Raw genomic sequence first — 17409 nt, 5'->3', positions numbered from 1 at the left:
TACAGCAATATCAGCCTCTGACTGACAATGACCTTATGTAAAGGTGACCTGGACATTGAGATCTGCCTCAGACCATCAGTGACCACAAAGGTGACCTGGACAGCGAGATCTGCTTCGGATCAACGATGACCACAAAGGTGACCCGGACAGCGACATCACTCTCTGACCATCAGTGACCACAGAGGTGACATGGACAGCAAGATCAGTCTGACCAGCAGTGACCACCAAGGTGACCTGCAGCAGCCGTGACCACAAAGGTGACCTGGACAGTGAGAAGGTCAGTCTCTGACCAACAATGACCACAAAGGTGACCTGGTCAGTGGGATCGGCCTCTGACTGGCAATGACCACAAAAGTGACCAGGAAGACAGCAAGATCAGCCTCTGACAGTGACCACAAATGTGACGTGGACAGGAGGACCGGCAAAGTCAGAAGACCAGGAATGTGGATCAGGAGACACTCAGGGAAGGTGGTCAGGGCCCAGGGACACGCAACAGGAGAGCCTGGCTGTGCATTTACACACGCGCCCGCACACACATGCGTGCAGAGAAACCCACACACACGCTCAAGCACACCCATGCACGTGCACATACATGAATGCAGACACCCCCACACACGTGCACTTGCACACACATAAAGGCATAATGTGCGAGCACACACGTGCACACCCACGCATGCACACACACGCGAGCAAACTAAAGAGCGACGCACTCTGACAACACGAACAGTGTTTGTGCCTCACCCCGAGGCCCAAAGCTGCCCATTCTGAACCGCCCACAGGAAACCCTCCACTAGCTCGTGCGTCCGGGCGTCACTCTACCACAGTGATGTGCTGAGATCGGCTCCACTACCCGGAGGCAGCTGCAGCAACGGTGGGTGCAGGGCGAGCACACGGCTGAGGGGACACGCACTGCTCCCCTCTGCTGGACCCGCAGGGAGCGTAGGTTTATTACGGTACTCCCACCACAGTGCTCCTGAGGCACACCCAATTCCATCAAGCACTCCTAATACTATACTGCTTTTCTCTTTCCTTTATGTCCTCTGCGTGGTTTAGCAATGTCCTCTTTGTATGGACTCAGGAAGACCGCTGGAGCGATAGCAGGGGCTGGAACGATTGCACAGCAGGTAGGGCGTTTGCCTTGCACGCAGCCAACAGGGCCGACCCGAGTTCGATTCCTCCGCCCCTCTCGGAGAGCCCGGCAAGCTACCGAGAGTCTCTCGCCCGCACGGCAGAGCCTGGCAAGCTCCCCGTGATGTATTCGATATGCCAGACACAGTAACAACAAAGTCTCATGATGGAGATGTTACTGGGCCCGCTCAAGCAAATCAATGAACAACGGGAGGACCGTGACCGTGACCGTGACCAGAAGACAGCTGATTCTTTGCTTTTGTAATATGGGACTTAGCTGACTCGGAAATAGTACATTTACTCCTGGACATCCACCATATTTACCTGACTTAAGCCTCAGTTGCCCTTACTTCTTCACAGCCCCAAAAGGAGGGTTCCAGCAAGGGACAAAGATGGACCCAGGGCAAGCGGTAAGGTGCCCTGGCATTGAAAAGGGACAAGCTAAGCGCCAGGAGAAGTAGAAATAAGTTAAGAGCACGGTCACAGAACAAATTGTCGTGACCCAAAAAGTAACTGAATAAGGACCCTGCTGGGGCTAGGAGAGACTAATCTGGCCTGAGGACTGGGGTCTGGAATACAGAGCGAGATGTCCCCAGGAAGAGGACATCTGAAACCTTTAACAATATGGGCTGGAGCAATAGCACAGCGGGCAGGGCATTTGCCTTGCACGCGGCTGACCCAAGTTCAATTCCTCCACCCCCTCAGAGAGCGTATTGAAGAGTATCCTGCCCGCACGGCAGAGCCTAGCAAGCTCTCCGTGGTGTGTTCGATATGCCAAAAACAGTAACAAGTCTCACAATGAAGACGTTACTGGTGCCCGCTCCAGCAAATCGATGAACAACGGGGGGACAGTACTACAGTGCTACGAGTTTAATAACTACGAGGAAGAAACGTCTATGCCGTAGGAGAATGGAGCGGCAAGGGTGAGAATGAAATAAACGGTCACTGATCACCAAGCAGCCTGGGGCCCTGCTCCTCCATTCCCCTTCCTCCATTCCTCTGTCGTCTGTCACCATGGGCCAGCCGGGGAACGGCTCCTGGCCACCAAACGCATGCATCCAGCGCGCCATGCTCTTTGAACTCACACCCTCTCGTGCACACACTCAACGTTTGCCATTCCCAAGACTGCTGTGGGCCTTTAGGTAACTGTCATGACCAACGGGACGGGGAGGAGGGCAGAGGCGCCCACACAGGGCAGTCGCAGAGATGCCGCGCGTTACTGCGTGACATTCAACGCCAGGGAACAATCCTGAAGCCACGGGGTGTCCATGCGTGTCCTTGCAGGTGGTACTTCAGGCCACACAGAACTCAGCAGGAGAGATGCCCCTTTTTTGTCGCTCTTTTCTCATCTACCTGAACTGCCCCCTACAAGCACCATGCAATTCATTCTTTCACGCCCAGAAAGGGGTTGGGGGCAGGAAGCCCCTGCCAAGCCCTGCCTTGGGCATCGTGACCCTTGATTCCACAGGAGGGGAACCACAGCAAGAGCTGCCCGGCCTCACCAGGCAGCGAGACACTGCTGCCACCAGCCCCCGCCCCCGCTGTCCCCGCTTACTCCGGTAGTCCAGCCCAAGCTTCCTGGGCCCAAGTCAAAACCCCCAGGCAGCGAGCACTGGGCCCTGGCGCCTCCACTGGACTCAGCCTGCCCCCATGCAGCCAGAGGCCCGGCTCGCAGTAGGACGCAGGGCACAGGCAGCACCCGGCCTTCCCTTCCCGCCTTGGGGCCAAGTGATGCCCAGGAACCCCGGAGCTGGCAGCAAGGGTGGGCAGAGTCCAGCCAACGATGCCACAAACAAGGAGACACGGAAAGGAAAGAGGCTTCCTGAACCCCGAGCCTAGGCGCAGCTCTGGGTCAGAGCAGCCTCCTCGGACCCCTCGGAGAGCAAGCCGCACAAAGGATCCCGGGGAGAAGCAGCTCACTCTGTGCACGCGCGACCCCGGTTCACCCCAGCACCCCACAGGATCCCCTGAGCTGCCAGGAGTGATCCCTGAGCACTGCCGGGTGTGGTCCAAAAACAAAACAGAAGGAAAAAAAATGGTAAGATAACCCTGACGCTCGGCAACAATACTAAATACCGAAATGTAAAGGATGCACATTAATACACTGTTTATTATGTAAATAGCATACTATTTATTGTGTATTTATTATGTGCATAATGTTATGTAATGAGAGCTCTAACATTTAACAACCACTTTTTTTTAACTGTTAACAAAAGTATTTCACGCAAGTCTTTGGCTTTTCATTCCTATTTTCAATGCATTTCCTGTTTAATGTGTCTAAAACACAGCTAGACACAGACTTAGGATACAGACTTATAAATCTGCGGATTAGAGCCACAACTTTCAGTTAAGCAAGTATGAGGTTCTAGGCTCTCATCTGTATTTATCTGAATGTTCTCCCGATCTTGTTGCCACTGAGTCTATCTCGCGACTCCCCAAAAGGAAGCCTCCTCTCATCCAGCACGCGGAACATTAACTGAACGTCAGACCAGCGGAGGGGAAGCAGAACGTCTGCCTCAGAGGTCAGTGCCGGGTTACGTGTTACTGGAAAATCTACGAGTCGAGTCAGCAACTCAACGTCCAGCACATTCCCCTGCACCACACGCCCGGACTGTGCCCGCGTCCCCGGAGCCGGGATGCGGGGCCCTCCCGGCAACCCCGACCTGCTCACCTTTTTGCCCGAGAGCAGATCTTCTCCGAGTAAGTCGTCCTCGAGCTCACTGCAGGTGCAGAGAAGACAGCGGGCGTGAGTCACGGCACAAGGATTCTGCAGGCCACTGGGGGCTCCCCAGGCTTGCAGGGTTTAATACTGTCATGGGAATCTTTGCTGTTCTGATTTTCCCTTATTAACAACACAATGATGAAACATTTAGGGAACCAGACCCAGGATATGACTCAACAAGAGCGAACGCATGTGTGAGCCTGTAGAGGCACCCCCAGGAGCACGGCGGGCGAGCTGGGACAGGGCACCCGAGGAGCACGGAGGGGAGACCTCTTTCCCTTAAGCTGCAGCTCTGCGGAACCAGGCGTACACGGAGGGAACCAGGCGTACAAGGAGGGAACCAGGCGTACAGGGAGCTACAGCCAAGGTCTCCCTGCTAGAACAGCCGCCGGCGCACACAGACCGTCACTCAAGTCTCCGGGAGTGGGCAAAGCCCGCTCTGGTGACGAGACGGGGCAACAGAGCGGCCTTCCCACACTGCCCTGCTTGGGAGGCAGGGAAGCCGCGCGGAGGGAGCTGGGCGTGGCGCCGAGAAGCAGGCCCGTTTATGGGCGTCAGGGTCCCGCACAGCCACAAACAAAAAGGCGCCTCGGGCTCCGACTCACTTTCCCCTTCCCTCTCACCCTTAGGTCTGCACGCGGCCCTGGCTCTCAGCAGCCAGAGACAAGCACAGACACAGGACGGCACCTAAGGCACCTGGCCTTGCATGGGGCTGCCTCGAGTCCGATCCCCGACATCCCAGGTGGTCCCCTGAGCCCCACCGGGGTGATCCCTAAGAGCAGAGCCAGAATCCTGAGCCCTGAGCGCCTCCGGGGTGGCCCCGAACCAGCCCAAAACAGAGCCCGAAGCTCCAGTGCGTGCCGCCTCCGGGCTGTACCTGTCCCAGTCCTCGTCTGCAGCTCGCCTTCTCCAAGACCGCTCGGCACCCGGCTTGTCCAGCTGGTCGAAGTCATCATCTGCGAGGGAGACACGACAGTGAGTCGGGTACGCGGTGCCCGGGGCCGGCACGGCCAACCCCCGCGAGGCTTCACTGGTCCGGACGACGTCCCAGAAATACAACCCCCGAGAACTCCATGAGGGAATGGAGAAGTGGGGCAGCATCACGGGTTCGATCGCAGGCACCCCTCCCCGCCCCCGCCACGTCTGTCAGGAGTGAGCCCTGAGCAGAGCCGTGAGCCCGGAGAACCGCCAGCTGTGGCCAAAAGACCAAAACCACATTCATTTCAGGGTCAGAGACAGCGCAGAGGGTCAGGGCATTTGCCGTGTACGTGGCCGACCCAGGGTTAGTCCCCAGCACCCCAGAGGGTCTTCCGAGCCCTGAGGGCAGGCTCTGCGGCCCAAAAACGAAAATGTGCATTCATTCCAGGAAATATTTTATAAGATAGTGCTTTGCGAACGTGATTTTTTTTAAATGTACATACATAAAAAGAAAAGACTAAGATTTTAAAAATACATTTTGTGATCATTACGTTCTTCCCAACTATGATGGAAAAAAGGATCCCTACTCAGGGACAAAAGGAATCGTGAGACAGCGCGCGCCTCGTGGTAGCTCTGCATCTTCCAGCCGCAGAGAGTGAACGGGCAGAGGCTGAGGGGGGCCCAGCGCCAACTGCCCATGGCTGCTGCTGGCCCTGCAGTCCAGCGGGGGGGGGAGGGGAGGGGAGCTGGGGATTATTTTGTAGAAAGGAAAAGGAAAGAATCACGTGGAACAGCAGGATTCAACAAGGGCTGGCCAGTGAGCTCGGCAGCGCCCAGGGCAGCAGGGGCGCCCACCACATGCTGCCCAAAAGCAGAGTCATACCTGACCCCCACAAGACCGGCGGACCTGACTGAGCCGAGAGGCCCCGGCAAGCGGGAGGAGGAGGGGAGCAGCCACCCTGGAGCCGAGACGGGCGCTCCAAGCCCCAGCTCTGGGCCAGCAAGTCCAGCGGACAGAAGCAGGGGCTTCCCGGGCAAGCGGGAGAGGCTGCTGCGGCTGGCAGAAAGGTGCGCCCCCAAAAGGCACACGCGTGTCCTGCTCGCGGCTGTGCCCGTGAATGTGACCCAAAGGGAAAGAGACACGCTCAGTACAAACAATGGTGAGATTCTGCTACAAGCGAAGCGACTTAAAGAGGGGGCAGTGCAGGGCCATCCAGGCGGAGGCCGGCAGATGCGGGCACGGACGGGACGTGGCAAAAGCCTATCTAGAGGGAGACATAACGCGGTGAACAGAAAAAAGATCCAGTGAAGATCTGAGATCAGCAACTTGAGGAACTAGGTAAGCAAAAAACATCAAAGGAGAGCACAAGGAAGTGAGTGATGGTTAGAACAAGATCCTGTTTGTTTTCTCGTTTTTGAGCTGCACTCAGCACTGCTCAGGGCTCCGCACTCGGGGATCACTCCTGCCGGGGCTCAGGGGACCCTGTGGGGAGTCGGGGATTGAACCCGGGTCAGCCACGTGCAAGGCGCGCACTCCACCTGCTGGACTCTCACTCCGACCCGCTACACCAATAAAACACTGAGCCCGGCAAGGTCCCCTATAAAACGGGCACAGCCCTCAGACGCCCGGCAACCGCTCCCCTCCCTGGCCAATGGAGCGGCCAACTCCCTCCCACTCAGCATCTTCAGTTCAAAGGAGAGACTGCTCCCTCCCAGGGAAACCCCCGGATCTTCAGAGGCGAAGGCACGGAAGAAGTTTAGAAGGCAGGGAGAGGAGCAGAGCGAGAAGCTTGCCTCAAGGAAGCCGACTAAAGCCCGGTTCCCAGGCACTGCATCATGTCCCTGCCAGGCACGGCAGGGAAGAACGGGGAGAGTAAGGCTCCAAGCACGTCCACTGACTGACCCCAGAGGGCAGAGAAGTCAGAAAGAATCCCAGCTGTGATTCTGAATGGTGGAGGCGGTCGGCCTCCTCAGCCACATCCAACATCCCCCACCAGGTGGTCCCTGCAAGAATGACCGTGTCCAGGTGAACACGCACCCTTTCCGCATTCCTTTTCCTTTGGGGGACAGGGGTGCTCCCGCATGGTACTCAGGCCAGGCCACTCCCGTTGATGCTCGGCAACCGTTTACCGTGAAGGCTCAGGAGATGCCACTTGGGCCTCGAGGGTCAAGGACCACCAGAGCCACACCAGGTGGGGTCCAGGGCCTACTGGGCTCCCGACACTCGAGCGATGCTGTGAGGGAGTGAAGGGCTGTGATGCTGGGGACGGAACCAGGGGGAATGCACCCACCCCCATTCATCTCCCCAACCCGACTGTTTCTCACTACACGCTAAACAGTCGGTTAGAGCAACTGTGCTGTCAGGAACGGCAAAGAGTCTGGAGATGTGTAGCACACCTACATGCAGGCCCCAGCCCGGCTTCTACCAGGGGCCCAGCAGCTCCAGAGTCTGGGGTCCGGACACTTGAGTCCCAGTGTGGGCTGCAGTGCATGGGCGTGAGACCCAGCTTTGAAAGGCCGCATCCAGGGCTGCCAAAGAGGCAGCACCGTGGGGAGGGCATTTGCCTGGCACACGGCCGACCTGGGTTCGATCCCCGGCATCCCATGTGGTTCCCTAAGCCCTGCCAGGAGTGACTCCTTAGTGCAGAGCCAGGAGTGACCCTGAGTATCACTACTGTGACCCCCCCACAAAAAAAGCAAACTTTAAAAATTAAATAACAATAAGAGGCTGCATCTAGGGCCGGAGCAACAGAACAGCGGGGAGGTCACTTGCCTTCCACACTGCCAGCCGGGTTCGACTCCCCGCATCCCATCTGATCCCTCAAGCCCTCCAGTAGTGATCCCCGAGTGCAAAGTCAGAAGGAGCCTCTGAGCACTGCCAAATGCGGCCCAATAAGCAAAACATGTATTTAAAGGTCCCATCTCTTTTATCACACGCCACTGCTGTCGAAGCATGTCTGACTGATGCAGGTTGGGGCACAGGTCCCAGACACCACCCTGACCTGAGTAAGTCCCCGCTGGGCCATGAGACAACCCCGATCAGATGCCAGCTAATGCAGTGGGTACCCAGGACAACCCACTCTAAACCCCGGGGCTCCGACTGAAGTGGAAACTCGAGGTAGGACCCCGAGAGGAGCGCTCTGGGAGCTGGGCAAAGACCAACAGGTAACGAGCCAAAATGGCACGACCAGAACGGAGCAGAGGCAAATCTGGGGAGGCTGCTTAGCAGGAAGGGGCTGCTGAAGCCATCAGATACTCTGTACGGGCCTTGGTCACTGCTTGTCCACGTCAGTAGCCACTGCGCGTGCTAGAGGAGAAACGCTGCCCTGGAGGCAAAGCAGCCGACAAAGTTTTTCGTAAAGGCCTTGGGGCGCTTCTCCAAGGGTCCGCCCGAGTCCGGGCCAGACGTGTCCCAGCCAGACGGTACACTCTCGCTGCCCTTCCCGGAACAAGGAAGGAGAGGGCGCGGCAGCGTTTGCACCCAGGCCCGGGCTCCAGCCCCAGCGCTCCGTTCCCCCAGCACACTCCGAGAACTGACAAACCAAAAACAAAGCGAAGAACTCGGAGCACCAGAACTTGCCGACCCCAGCCGGGGCGCGGCACAGGAGCAGGAGGCCCACCCCTCGAGCTGGGTCAGGAGGAGGCTCAGCCACTTGGGAGAGCTGGACTCAGCACTGAGCCACAGGGCAGGCATGTGCCAGGGGCCCCGAGGCTCCCGAGCCCACGCTGTGCGGCAGCTCTGTGCCAACGGGCCGGGAACCTGTCACCAGACGCAGAACATGGCCCCGTGAGAACAGCACCCTGCAGGAGGGCTGGGAGGCTGAGTGGGCCGGGCGGAAGGACAGCGAGGGGGCAAGGCGCCTGCACGCAGCCGACCCGGGTGCGAGCCCACACGCCCGACACTACGCTAACAGGCCATCTGCACACCCTGGCACTGCACATGCCTGACACGCGCTAAATCCATCCATACGTCCGTGTTCCTGACACTGCATCTGTGCACCCACATTCCTGCCACGTTCCAGGCCCGGCCTGTGTACACCCTGCCAACATCCGTCACAAGTCAGAGGGAGGGTGGGCACCTGCGTGCCCATCAGCAGGCTCCCACCTAGCAAGGATGGAACGCGAGGACGTGCCGTCGTTGAGGGAGACGGGCCAGTCTCAAAAGGACGGTACCTGTGGCCCCCAGTCAGACACAGCTTGCCCAGAGGAGCGAGGAGGGGCTGCAGGAGACGTGGACACGGCCGGGCCAACAGACACACATGAGTACCAGGAACACACGCGTGCAAGAGCCGGGATGGCTTAATGCCTTAAGCTGAATGCAAGAACGGCACCAGGGAAGCAGCTGGCAAGGCAGGTCAAGTCATGGGCAGGGCACACGCCGGAGGCAGGCGAGACCCCAACGTCCAGCCCAGGCAGGCCCACCCCACCTTTTAGCGCGTGCTCGCTGGGCCACACGGCAGCGGCCCTGCCCCCGCCACCACCGGGGAGGGGGGGCTTTCCCACACCAGCAACTCAACCAAGGGGCTAAGTGGCACCACAGCAGGGGCCGTGTGGCCATCCCAGTGCTCGCGTGCACAGGCGCACACACACACACACACACGACACACGCGCACCGCCACCAGACAAACCAAAGAACATCAAGAATGGACACAAAGGGAGCGACGGAAACTCAACACTGCATAAGCACAACATGGATCCACGCTTCAAGTGAGAGAAATCTAAAGCGCGCCAGGCCTTCCTTCCGGCAGGATGCTGTGAGCGCTCGTTCGTCTGAGACGGGCAGAAACACTGAAAGAAAACGATAGTCCCTGACACTCTGATTTTCTTCAAAACGGTGAGGGGCAGGAGAGCAGGCAGGGCCCTTACTGACCTGGGCCCATCCCTGGTACCAGGACAGACACCCTGAACAACACCGAGCACGGCCTGCGTGGGGCAACGGAGGCCCCGAGTAAGACAAGCGAGGGGGCGGGGGACTTGCCAGGCAGTGCCGGGGGCTGGGGCAGGGCCGCCTCTGACCGCGCAGCGCTGCCTGTGTGCCCGCCACCGCCCTGGGCTCTGCAGGAGGAGCGGGCAGCCCTGCCGGGTGCAGCAGGGCCTGCGGAAGGCAGCAAGACCAGCTCACCGGACAGACCGGCAGGCGCGCAGCCTCCCTGGGGACCCCCTTCCAAGGCTCAACCCTCCGAAACTAGCCTTCTCCAGGGGTCGATGTCTTCAAAAGCCAGGCTGAGAACATCTACTAGAATTTTACTGGGAGGGGGGTGTGCGGGGGGGGGGGAGTTCTTCCTCACCCAGAGGTGCTCAGGAGTCACTCCCGGCTCTGCACTCAGGGAGCACTCCTGCCGGCCTGGGGAGGATGCTGGGAACCAGGTCCTCCTGCAAGGCGCAGGCCCTCCCCGACCTGCCGCAACAGGCTCTGGCCCCTCTGCTACAATTTCTGCTCCTCAATTTTGCAGCAAGTCACCTTAGCATTCTCCATCCCCCCTCCCCCAGGAACATGGAAACTTGTTTTGTTGTTTGAGGGCTTGGGATCACTCCTGGGGTGCCAGGGATCTAACCCGGATGGCCCGCACAGGGCCAACACCCTCCCCACTGCACCCCCGCTCCAGCCTCAGGAACATGGAAATCCGGCAGAAACTCTAGAGTATCAGTTTGTACCAAGGCACTAGCAAAGGGCATTCAGGATTCAAAGTTTTCAAATGACAGACCGCAGGCCAGGAGGGTCTGCCAAGCCCTGGGCCAAATCCGGTCATGCCACTTACACAAAGTTTTCCTTGCGGTGAGATGTGTAGCTCGGCGCTACAGTACTTGCCCTGCGCGTGTGAGGGCCGAGCGCTGCCTACACGCACCTCAACCAAGAAAACCACAGACTGTCCTGTGAGCTACAGGACAAAGCTTGGCTGGTCTGCCGAGCCCAGAACATTTCCCTGTGGCTCTTCGGAGGAAGCCAGTCAGGGCTCTAGCCCAAGGCCCCGAGCCCCTGCTGCCTTTGGCCTGTTGTGCAAGTAGGCCCGTATTCTGAGGACTCGTCCCATTCTTGTCTGGATGCACCGTAGCACGGTCACTGTAGCACTGTCCTGCTGGTCATCGATTTGCTCGAGCGGGCCCAGTAACATCTGCATTGTGAGACTTGGTGTTACTGTGTTTGGCGTATCGAATAGGTCACAGGGAGCTTGCCAGGCCTTGCCATGCGGGAGAGCTACTCTTGGTAGCTTGCCGGGCTCTCCGAGGGGGGCGGCGGAATCGAACTCGGGTCGGCCAGATAGGCCACGTGAAAGGCAAACGCCCTACCCGCTGGATGAGGAAGCACAAATCCCTTATTTAAAGCGAGTGGAAACAACATCAGAAACAGCAGAGATTGAAAAAAAAATGGAATTAAGGGGGAAAGAACGGAAAAGAACATACCCTTGAAAAAAGTGAGAAGAAAGAAAAATTACAAAAAGACCCCTGGTAATGTCCAAGAGCTCAGCCAGCTCCACAGCACAGAGAGCGCCCAGAAAGCAGCCCTGTTGCGGGAGAAATCCGCACAGAGCAGGCGCTGTTTTCAAACTCGTACGCGGGCCGGAGCGACAGCTCAGCGGATCGGGCACACGGATGACCCGGGTCCCATTCCTGGCATCCCAGATGCTCCCCCAAGCACTGCCAGGAATGACTCACTCGCCCCTGAGCACTGCCAGGTGTGGCCCCAGAAACTGAAGCACAAATGTAAGCAAGCAACCGGAGACTGTCCCTAAGCGAGCCCGTTGCCAAGACAACACGGAGAGGGGTCGGGACTCTCCTGTCCCAGGCCGCCAGCCGTCTAAATCGGACCGACTCAACGTCCCCACCACGACTGCCATCGTGACGAAGAATCTAGAGGCAATGACACCTTATGCCTCTTTTGGGGGTGGGAGGGGACCCACGCAAGGTGGGGACTGAGCCCCTGCGAGCCACACGCGAGGCAAGCGCCTGCCCCTGCCCTACGCCTCCGGCCCGACACCTCGGTTCTTTCTCCCGAACTTCTAGACGCTCTTCATTAGTGTTTTTATTTCTATCCAATCACCACGAAATTACAAAGTCATTCAAGAGTAGGTTCCGGCATGCGGTGTTTGGACACCCGCCCCTCACCAGTGTCCGCTCCCCCCAGTCTCCTCCCGCCCCCACCCTGTTCCGTAAGTGTGGGAGGGGAGACACACCAGAAAGAGCGCGAGTTGGCCAAGCTCTCTCCTGGCCACCGATGATGACCCCCCCCACGCTCTCCCTGCAGGGAGCAGAGACCCCAGGACCCAGGCAGCGGCAGGAAACCAAACCCGCAGCGAGTGTCTGCAATGCTCCCAGAGGCAGAGGCGGTGGGAGGCTCCCAGGGAGGAGCTGAGGGGAGCTCAAGAAAACCAGGGGGGACACTGAGGCAGCAACCCCACACCCTTCCCACAGCTCAGGAGTCTTCATGGCTTCCAGGCCAGCTCCTGCCTGCCCGGCCACGGGGCCCCTCACCCGTGTGAGCGCCACAGAGCTGGCCCCTGCAAGAGCCGGCAGGGCACCGCCCATCCCAACAGCGAGCCCTGGCTCCATGCGACCCGTCAACGTCAACGGGAGGCCTGATCGACAAGAACTCAGACCACTGAAGGAGACTCCCGAGCGGAGGAAGGAAAGGTCCCTAATCTAAAACACTGGGGCACAGGCTGGACTGACAGAACCGGGAGGAGGGTGCACACCAGGAGAGATTCCTGAGCACAGAGCCGGGAGTCAGCCCTGAGCACAGAGCCAGGAGTCAGCACTGAGCACTGCCAATAGTGGCCTCAACACCAAAAATAATAAGAATGAAAAATAAATCATGGGCCTTTTCGGCGGAAGACAAGGCACGCACCGGTGCCGCTCCTGACTGACTGCTGTTCTCTCGCGCCGAGGGACAAGTCGGTCAGGAGGCCGCAGCGCAGCCATGGCCTTCAAGGACACGGGCACGACGCCGGTGGAGCCCGAGGTGGCCATCCACCGCAACGTGAAGTCACTGGAGAAGGTGTGCGCCGACCTCATCCGCGGCGGCACGGAGAAGGACCTGAAGGTGAAGGGCTCGGGGCACACGCCACCAGGACGCTGCGCCTCACCGCCCAGAAGACACCGCGCGGCAAAGGCTCAAGACCTGGGACCACTCCCAGATGGGCGTCCACAAGCGCCTCATCGACCTGCACAGCCCGTCAGAGATCGTGGAGCAGATCACGTCCATCCGCATCGAGCCTGGCGTGGAGGTCACCATCGCCGATGCCTAGAGTCGCTTTTTTCTAGTAAAAATACCCAATTTTTCTCAAAAAAAAAAAATCATGGGGCCAGAGCAATAGTACAGCGGGTGGGGCGTTTGCCTTGCACTCAGCAGACCCAGGATCGACCCCCAGCATCCCATGCGGTTCCCCCAGCACCGCCAGGAGTAATTTCTGAGTGCAGAGTCGGGAGGAACCCCTGAGCATCGCTGGGTGGGACCCAACAAGAACAAATAAATAAAAAATAAATTATTTTTAAAAAAATAAAATGCTACAGCACGATCACGACTTGTTGGAGCAAGGAACAAGATCACTCCCAGCACCCACTGCACCGTGTGGCCAGAATCACGCTCAAGTGTGCCAGGTTCTCACGAAAGCAGGAGATTCTGGGACTCCAGGAGAGTGACCCATCTGAGAAAGCAAGCAGAGCCTTCCGGACTAACATCCTTTCCTTCCACAACAGCAGGCCTGCAAGACGCACTCTCTGAACCAGGCCCTCTTCTCCAAATCATCTTACTGCTGCAACTGGGAACACTGGACTAGCTACCAGTGGTGTCAATTTGAAAATCGGAAGCAGGGGCCGGCAAGATGGTGGAGGGATAAGGGACCTGTCGTGGGTGCAGTCAACTCTGGTTCAAACCCCAGCAGACCAGATGGCGCCACTGCAGCACCAGGCGCGACCCCTGAGCACAGCCAGACAGGCCCAGACATCAAAGTCGAGTTAAAAATCGAGTCCTAAGTAGCAGAATTCTATCTTCTCTCAGAAAGAGGGAGACAGGGCGAAAGGTCTGTCCCCCGGCCAGGTGCCTCGCACCCACCCAGCAAGAACCCACGACTTGAGACCCCAATCCCTGAGCTCCCAGGTCCGAGGGTCTCGGGCCAACTCCAGGGCCCTCTCGGAGCGAGGTGAGGCGGCCTCTCCCAGGCCGGGCTTCGGGCTACGCTCAAGAGAAAACAGTTCCTGGAGCACAACACCTCATTCTGCAACATGAGAGCCCAGGAGGAGCGAATTAGCTGGGACAGTGGCACAGAAGCCCCCTGAGCCCACAGACAACAAGGGAACACGGGAGGCTCAGTGAACAAACACCAGCCCAGAATCCCCTTGAATGACCCCACCGGGACAGAACCCTTTTCCAAGTTTCTTTTCACTTAGTTTTAGGTTTGGGTCACACCGGCAATGCCCAGGGGTTCCTCCTGGTTCTGCACTCAGGAATCACTCCTGGCGGTGCTTGGGGGACCCTATGGGATGCCGGGGACCGAGCCCAGGTGGGCCACATGCAAGGCAAGTGCCCCCCCACCCTGCCATCTCTCCAGTCACAGAGTTTCTTGCACCGAACTATTTTTTGATAGTTCAATCACCTTGTGCCTGCTTAGAGGGCAGCCTTGGGAGGGAGGGGAACGCTGGGACAACGTGGAGGGAAGGTCACACTGCGGGTGGGATTGGTGCTGGGACATAAAATGCCTAAAATAACTGTGTTATGAACAACTTTGTAAACCACAGTGTTTATTTTGAACAAAGCACCGGAGTCCTGGAAGCCAAGTGACCAGCAGCAGCAGCAGCAGCAGCCGCAGGGCTTGGCGAGCGAGCCCCACGCCCAGCCTCCTCCTGTCCGAGGGGTCGGCAGTCTCCCCACGCCCCATCCTCCCCGAGCTTCGCCCGGGCGGGCCCTGCAGCCAGCCGCACGCGCGGAGCCCTCAATGAGGCCCAAGTGCGGTCCCTCGCACTGTCCTGAAGGTGCCCAAAGTCCTCCCAGGTGTGGCCGGGTCCGAGCAGTGCCAGGCCACTGGCCCCAGCTCTGAAGCGTGCAACAAGTGCCCCGAGGAACAGGTGGGTCCCCAGAGCCCGGGTCCTGCACGGAGCCCGCACAGTGCAGATGCAGAGCACCCGAAGGAGACCTCCCCTTCTTACAACTCAGCCAGAGGCCAAGCACCAAAATCCTGGGTCGTCTCAGGAGGTGAGAGCGAAGCAACGAAAGGGAACTTGGGACCCCGAAACTCCAGGCCCCACAGGCCGCGTCCACCAGCTGCGCTGCACAGCCAGCCCAGGGCCTGGACAGTCCAGCTAGTCAGGGGAGGGCAGGTGATGGGGGAACAGCAACCAACGGCATCAGACATCAGAACTGGAGGCCAGAAAAGAACGAGGCAAAACCGGAAAGGAAAACAAGTCACCTTTCTCGCTCAGTTAGGTGGGGCCTAGCCGGCGTCCACCCCAGAGGAAACAGAACTAGCGTCTGTGCGGGTGCGGCCGGAGCAACGGGGCAGGGGGGCGGGTGGTTCCCTTGCATGCAGCCAACCCGGATCCAACCCCCGCCAGGAGGGTTACCTGAGCACGAACCCAGGTGCAGCCCCAGAGTATCGCCAGGCGCGGCCCAAAAGCAACACAGAGTCTGTTCACCGAGGAGGGGTCTCAAAAGACCTGCCTTCCACACGCCCGTTCCCGGGAAGCTGCAGCATCTCATCTAAATCCATCTGTTTTCTGAGAGGGACGGGGAGACTTGGGGTGACCGAGAGCCCAGGGCCCACTCCCGGTGGTGCAGGGATGGGCAGGACCGGTCGGCCGCGGACACGGGGAACACCTTCACCAGCCCGCATCAGCTCTCGGGCTCCCAGTCTGAGATCTAAGAAGGACACGAAATTTCCAAACGATCGAAAGCATCTGCGGACTCAGAAACTACCAGTAACCAGGGTCGAAACTGGACAGGGACTTACGGAGGGGCCGGGTCCAAGGGGCCGGCAACAAAAGTCACTCAAGCCTCCAGGAGATTTGTTTCTCGATGCAAAAAAACCAAAACAAAAACAACAGGCACCCCCACGACTGACTCACTCCGGGCGAGCCCGCTGGCCTGACCCTAAAGGGACGGACCGACAGCCAGCAAGGGGACCCGCGGCCACTTCCGGGACGGTCAGCGACGGACGGGCGAGGTGGGCAACGGAAACAGACACAAAGGCCACACACACACACACACACACACACAGATGAGAAATGAAAACAAACACAAAAGCCCACGAAGACGCACACGCGCCCCCAGCAGCCACGGTCCTGGCGCGCGTGAGCCCCGGTCCAGCCCCGGTCCAGCCCCGGTCCAGCCCCGGTCCAGCCCCAGGTCCAGCCCGAGGTCCAGCCCCAGGTCCAGCCCCCGGTCCGGCCCCAGGTCCGGCCCGGCACCCCCAGCACGACTTCAAAATAGATTAAAATCAAAAAGAAAAAAAGGGGGGGAAGCGCCCGAGGAAGAGGAAGTTCGAGGAGGCGCCGGGCCGGGGCCGCTCCGCCGCGCGACCCCCGCGACCCCCGCAGGGTCCCGAGCGGCCGGGCCGACCCCGAGCTGACCCCGAGCGAGCGCGGCCGGGGGCGTGGCCGGGGCGGGGGCGGGGGCGCGCAGACCCCGCTCGGGCGAGGCGACCCCGCGGCCCCCGCCACCTTCCCTGCCCCGCGGCCGGCGCTGCCCGGGGTCCGCCCGGGGGTCCGCCCGGGGCCCGTCCGACGCGACCCCCGGCCCGCGCGGCCGGACAAAGGGGCCCCGCGCGCCGCGGCCCACCCGCCGACCGCGGGCGCCGGGACAAAGCGAACGTCGGCGCCGCCGCCGCACCCGCCGCCCGCCCGCCCGGCCCGGGGGCGGAGCCACAGCCGGCCCGAGCCGAGCCGCGCCGAACCGGGCCGAACCGGGCCGAGCCGAACCGGGCCGAACCGGGCCGAGCCGGCCCTGACGCGACGCGACGCGCCCCGGCCCGGCCCGGCCCCGACGCGGGAGCCGGCCCGGCCCGCGGCCCCGGAGGACGCGGCGCCCCGCAGGACGCGGCCCGGCCCGCCCGCCCGCCCGCCCGCCGGCCCAGACCCACCTCCGGCGCCCGGCCCGCCGCCCGCTCCCAGGGCGGCCGCCATGGCCTGCGGGGCGGCCGGCGCGGGTGGGCTCGCAGCGACGCGCGGCTCAGCGCAACATGGCGGCCGCGCGCGGCCCCACGGGAAGATGGCGGCGCCCGCGCTGACGCCGCCGCGGCCGGGGGCGGGGCCGGCGGGAGGGGCGGGGCCGGCGGGGCGGGGGCGGGGCCTGGAGGGGCGGCCCCGCGGCCCGTCGCGACGCGCTTTGCGGCCGCGCCCGCCCAGCTTTACGGCCGCCCGGCCGGAGCGGGGAGCGGCCCGCGGACGGCGCCGGCCGAGGCGGGAAGAGGCGAGGCGAGGCGAGGCGGACGTGCGCGCGCACCCGCCGAGGAGCCCGGGGGCACCGCCTCTGAGAGCACCGCCTGGGAGCACCGCCTCTGAGCACACCCTGAGAGCAGTGCCTGAGAACGCTGCCTCTGGGAGCACTGCCTCTGAGAGCATTGCCTGAGAGCACTGCCTTTGAGCACACCCTGAGTGCATTGCCTGAGAGCACAGCCTGGGAGCACTGCCTCTTGAGAGCATTGCCTGAGAGC

At 60.5% G+C, this 17409-nt stretch overlaps 2 protein-coding genes and 1 pseudogene across 5 annotated transcripts in view; 1 reads left to right on the top strand and 2 right to left on the bottom strand.

Moving 5' to 3' along the window:
• Positions 1–16899, bottom strand: part of RBM33 (RNA binding motif protein 33) — a 53850-nt gene extending 36951 nt beyond the window's left edge. Inside the window, exons 1-3 of the mRNA XM_056134828.1 lie at positions 16837–16899; positions 4728–4806; positions 3800–3848 (exon numbers count right to left, since the gene is read on the bottom strand). Coding sequence (XP_055990803.1) covers positions 3800–3848; positions 4728–4806; positions 16837–16879 — 171 coding nt within the window. The 5' untranslated portion in view covers positions 16880–16899. The remainder of the gene's footprint in view (positions 1–3799; positions 3849–4727; positions 4807–16836) is intronic.
• DPP6 (dipeptidyl peptidase like 6) overlaps positions 1–17409 on the bottom strand; it is a 507074-nt gene that overhangs the window by 41221 nt on the left and 448444 nt on the right. The gene's annotated exons all lie outside the window — the stretch shown is intronic.
• On the top strand, positions 12593–13011 carry LOC130042687 (40S ribosomal protein S20-like; annotated as a pseudogene).

The sequence above is a fragment of the Sorex fumeus genome, unplaced genomic scaffold, assembly GCF_029834395.1.
Source record: "Sorex fumeus unplaced genomic scaffold, SorFum_2.1 ptg000107l, whole genome shotgun sequence".
Taxonomy (NCBI): Eukaryota; Metazoa; Chordata; class Mammalia; order Eulipotyphla; family Soricidae; genus Sorex; species Sorex fumeus.
The sequence above is the reverse complement of the archived record's forward strand: the minus strand, read 5'-3'. Positions and strand labels throughout refer to the sequence as shown.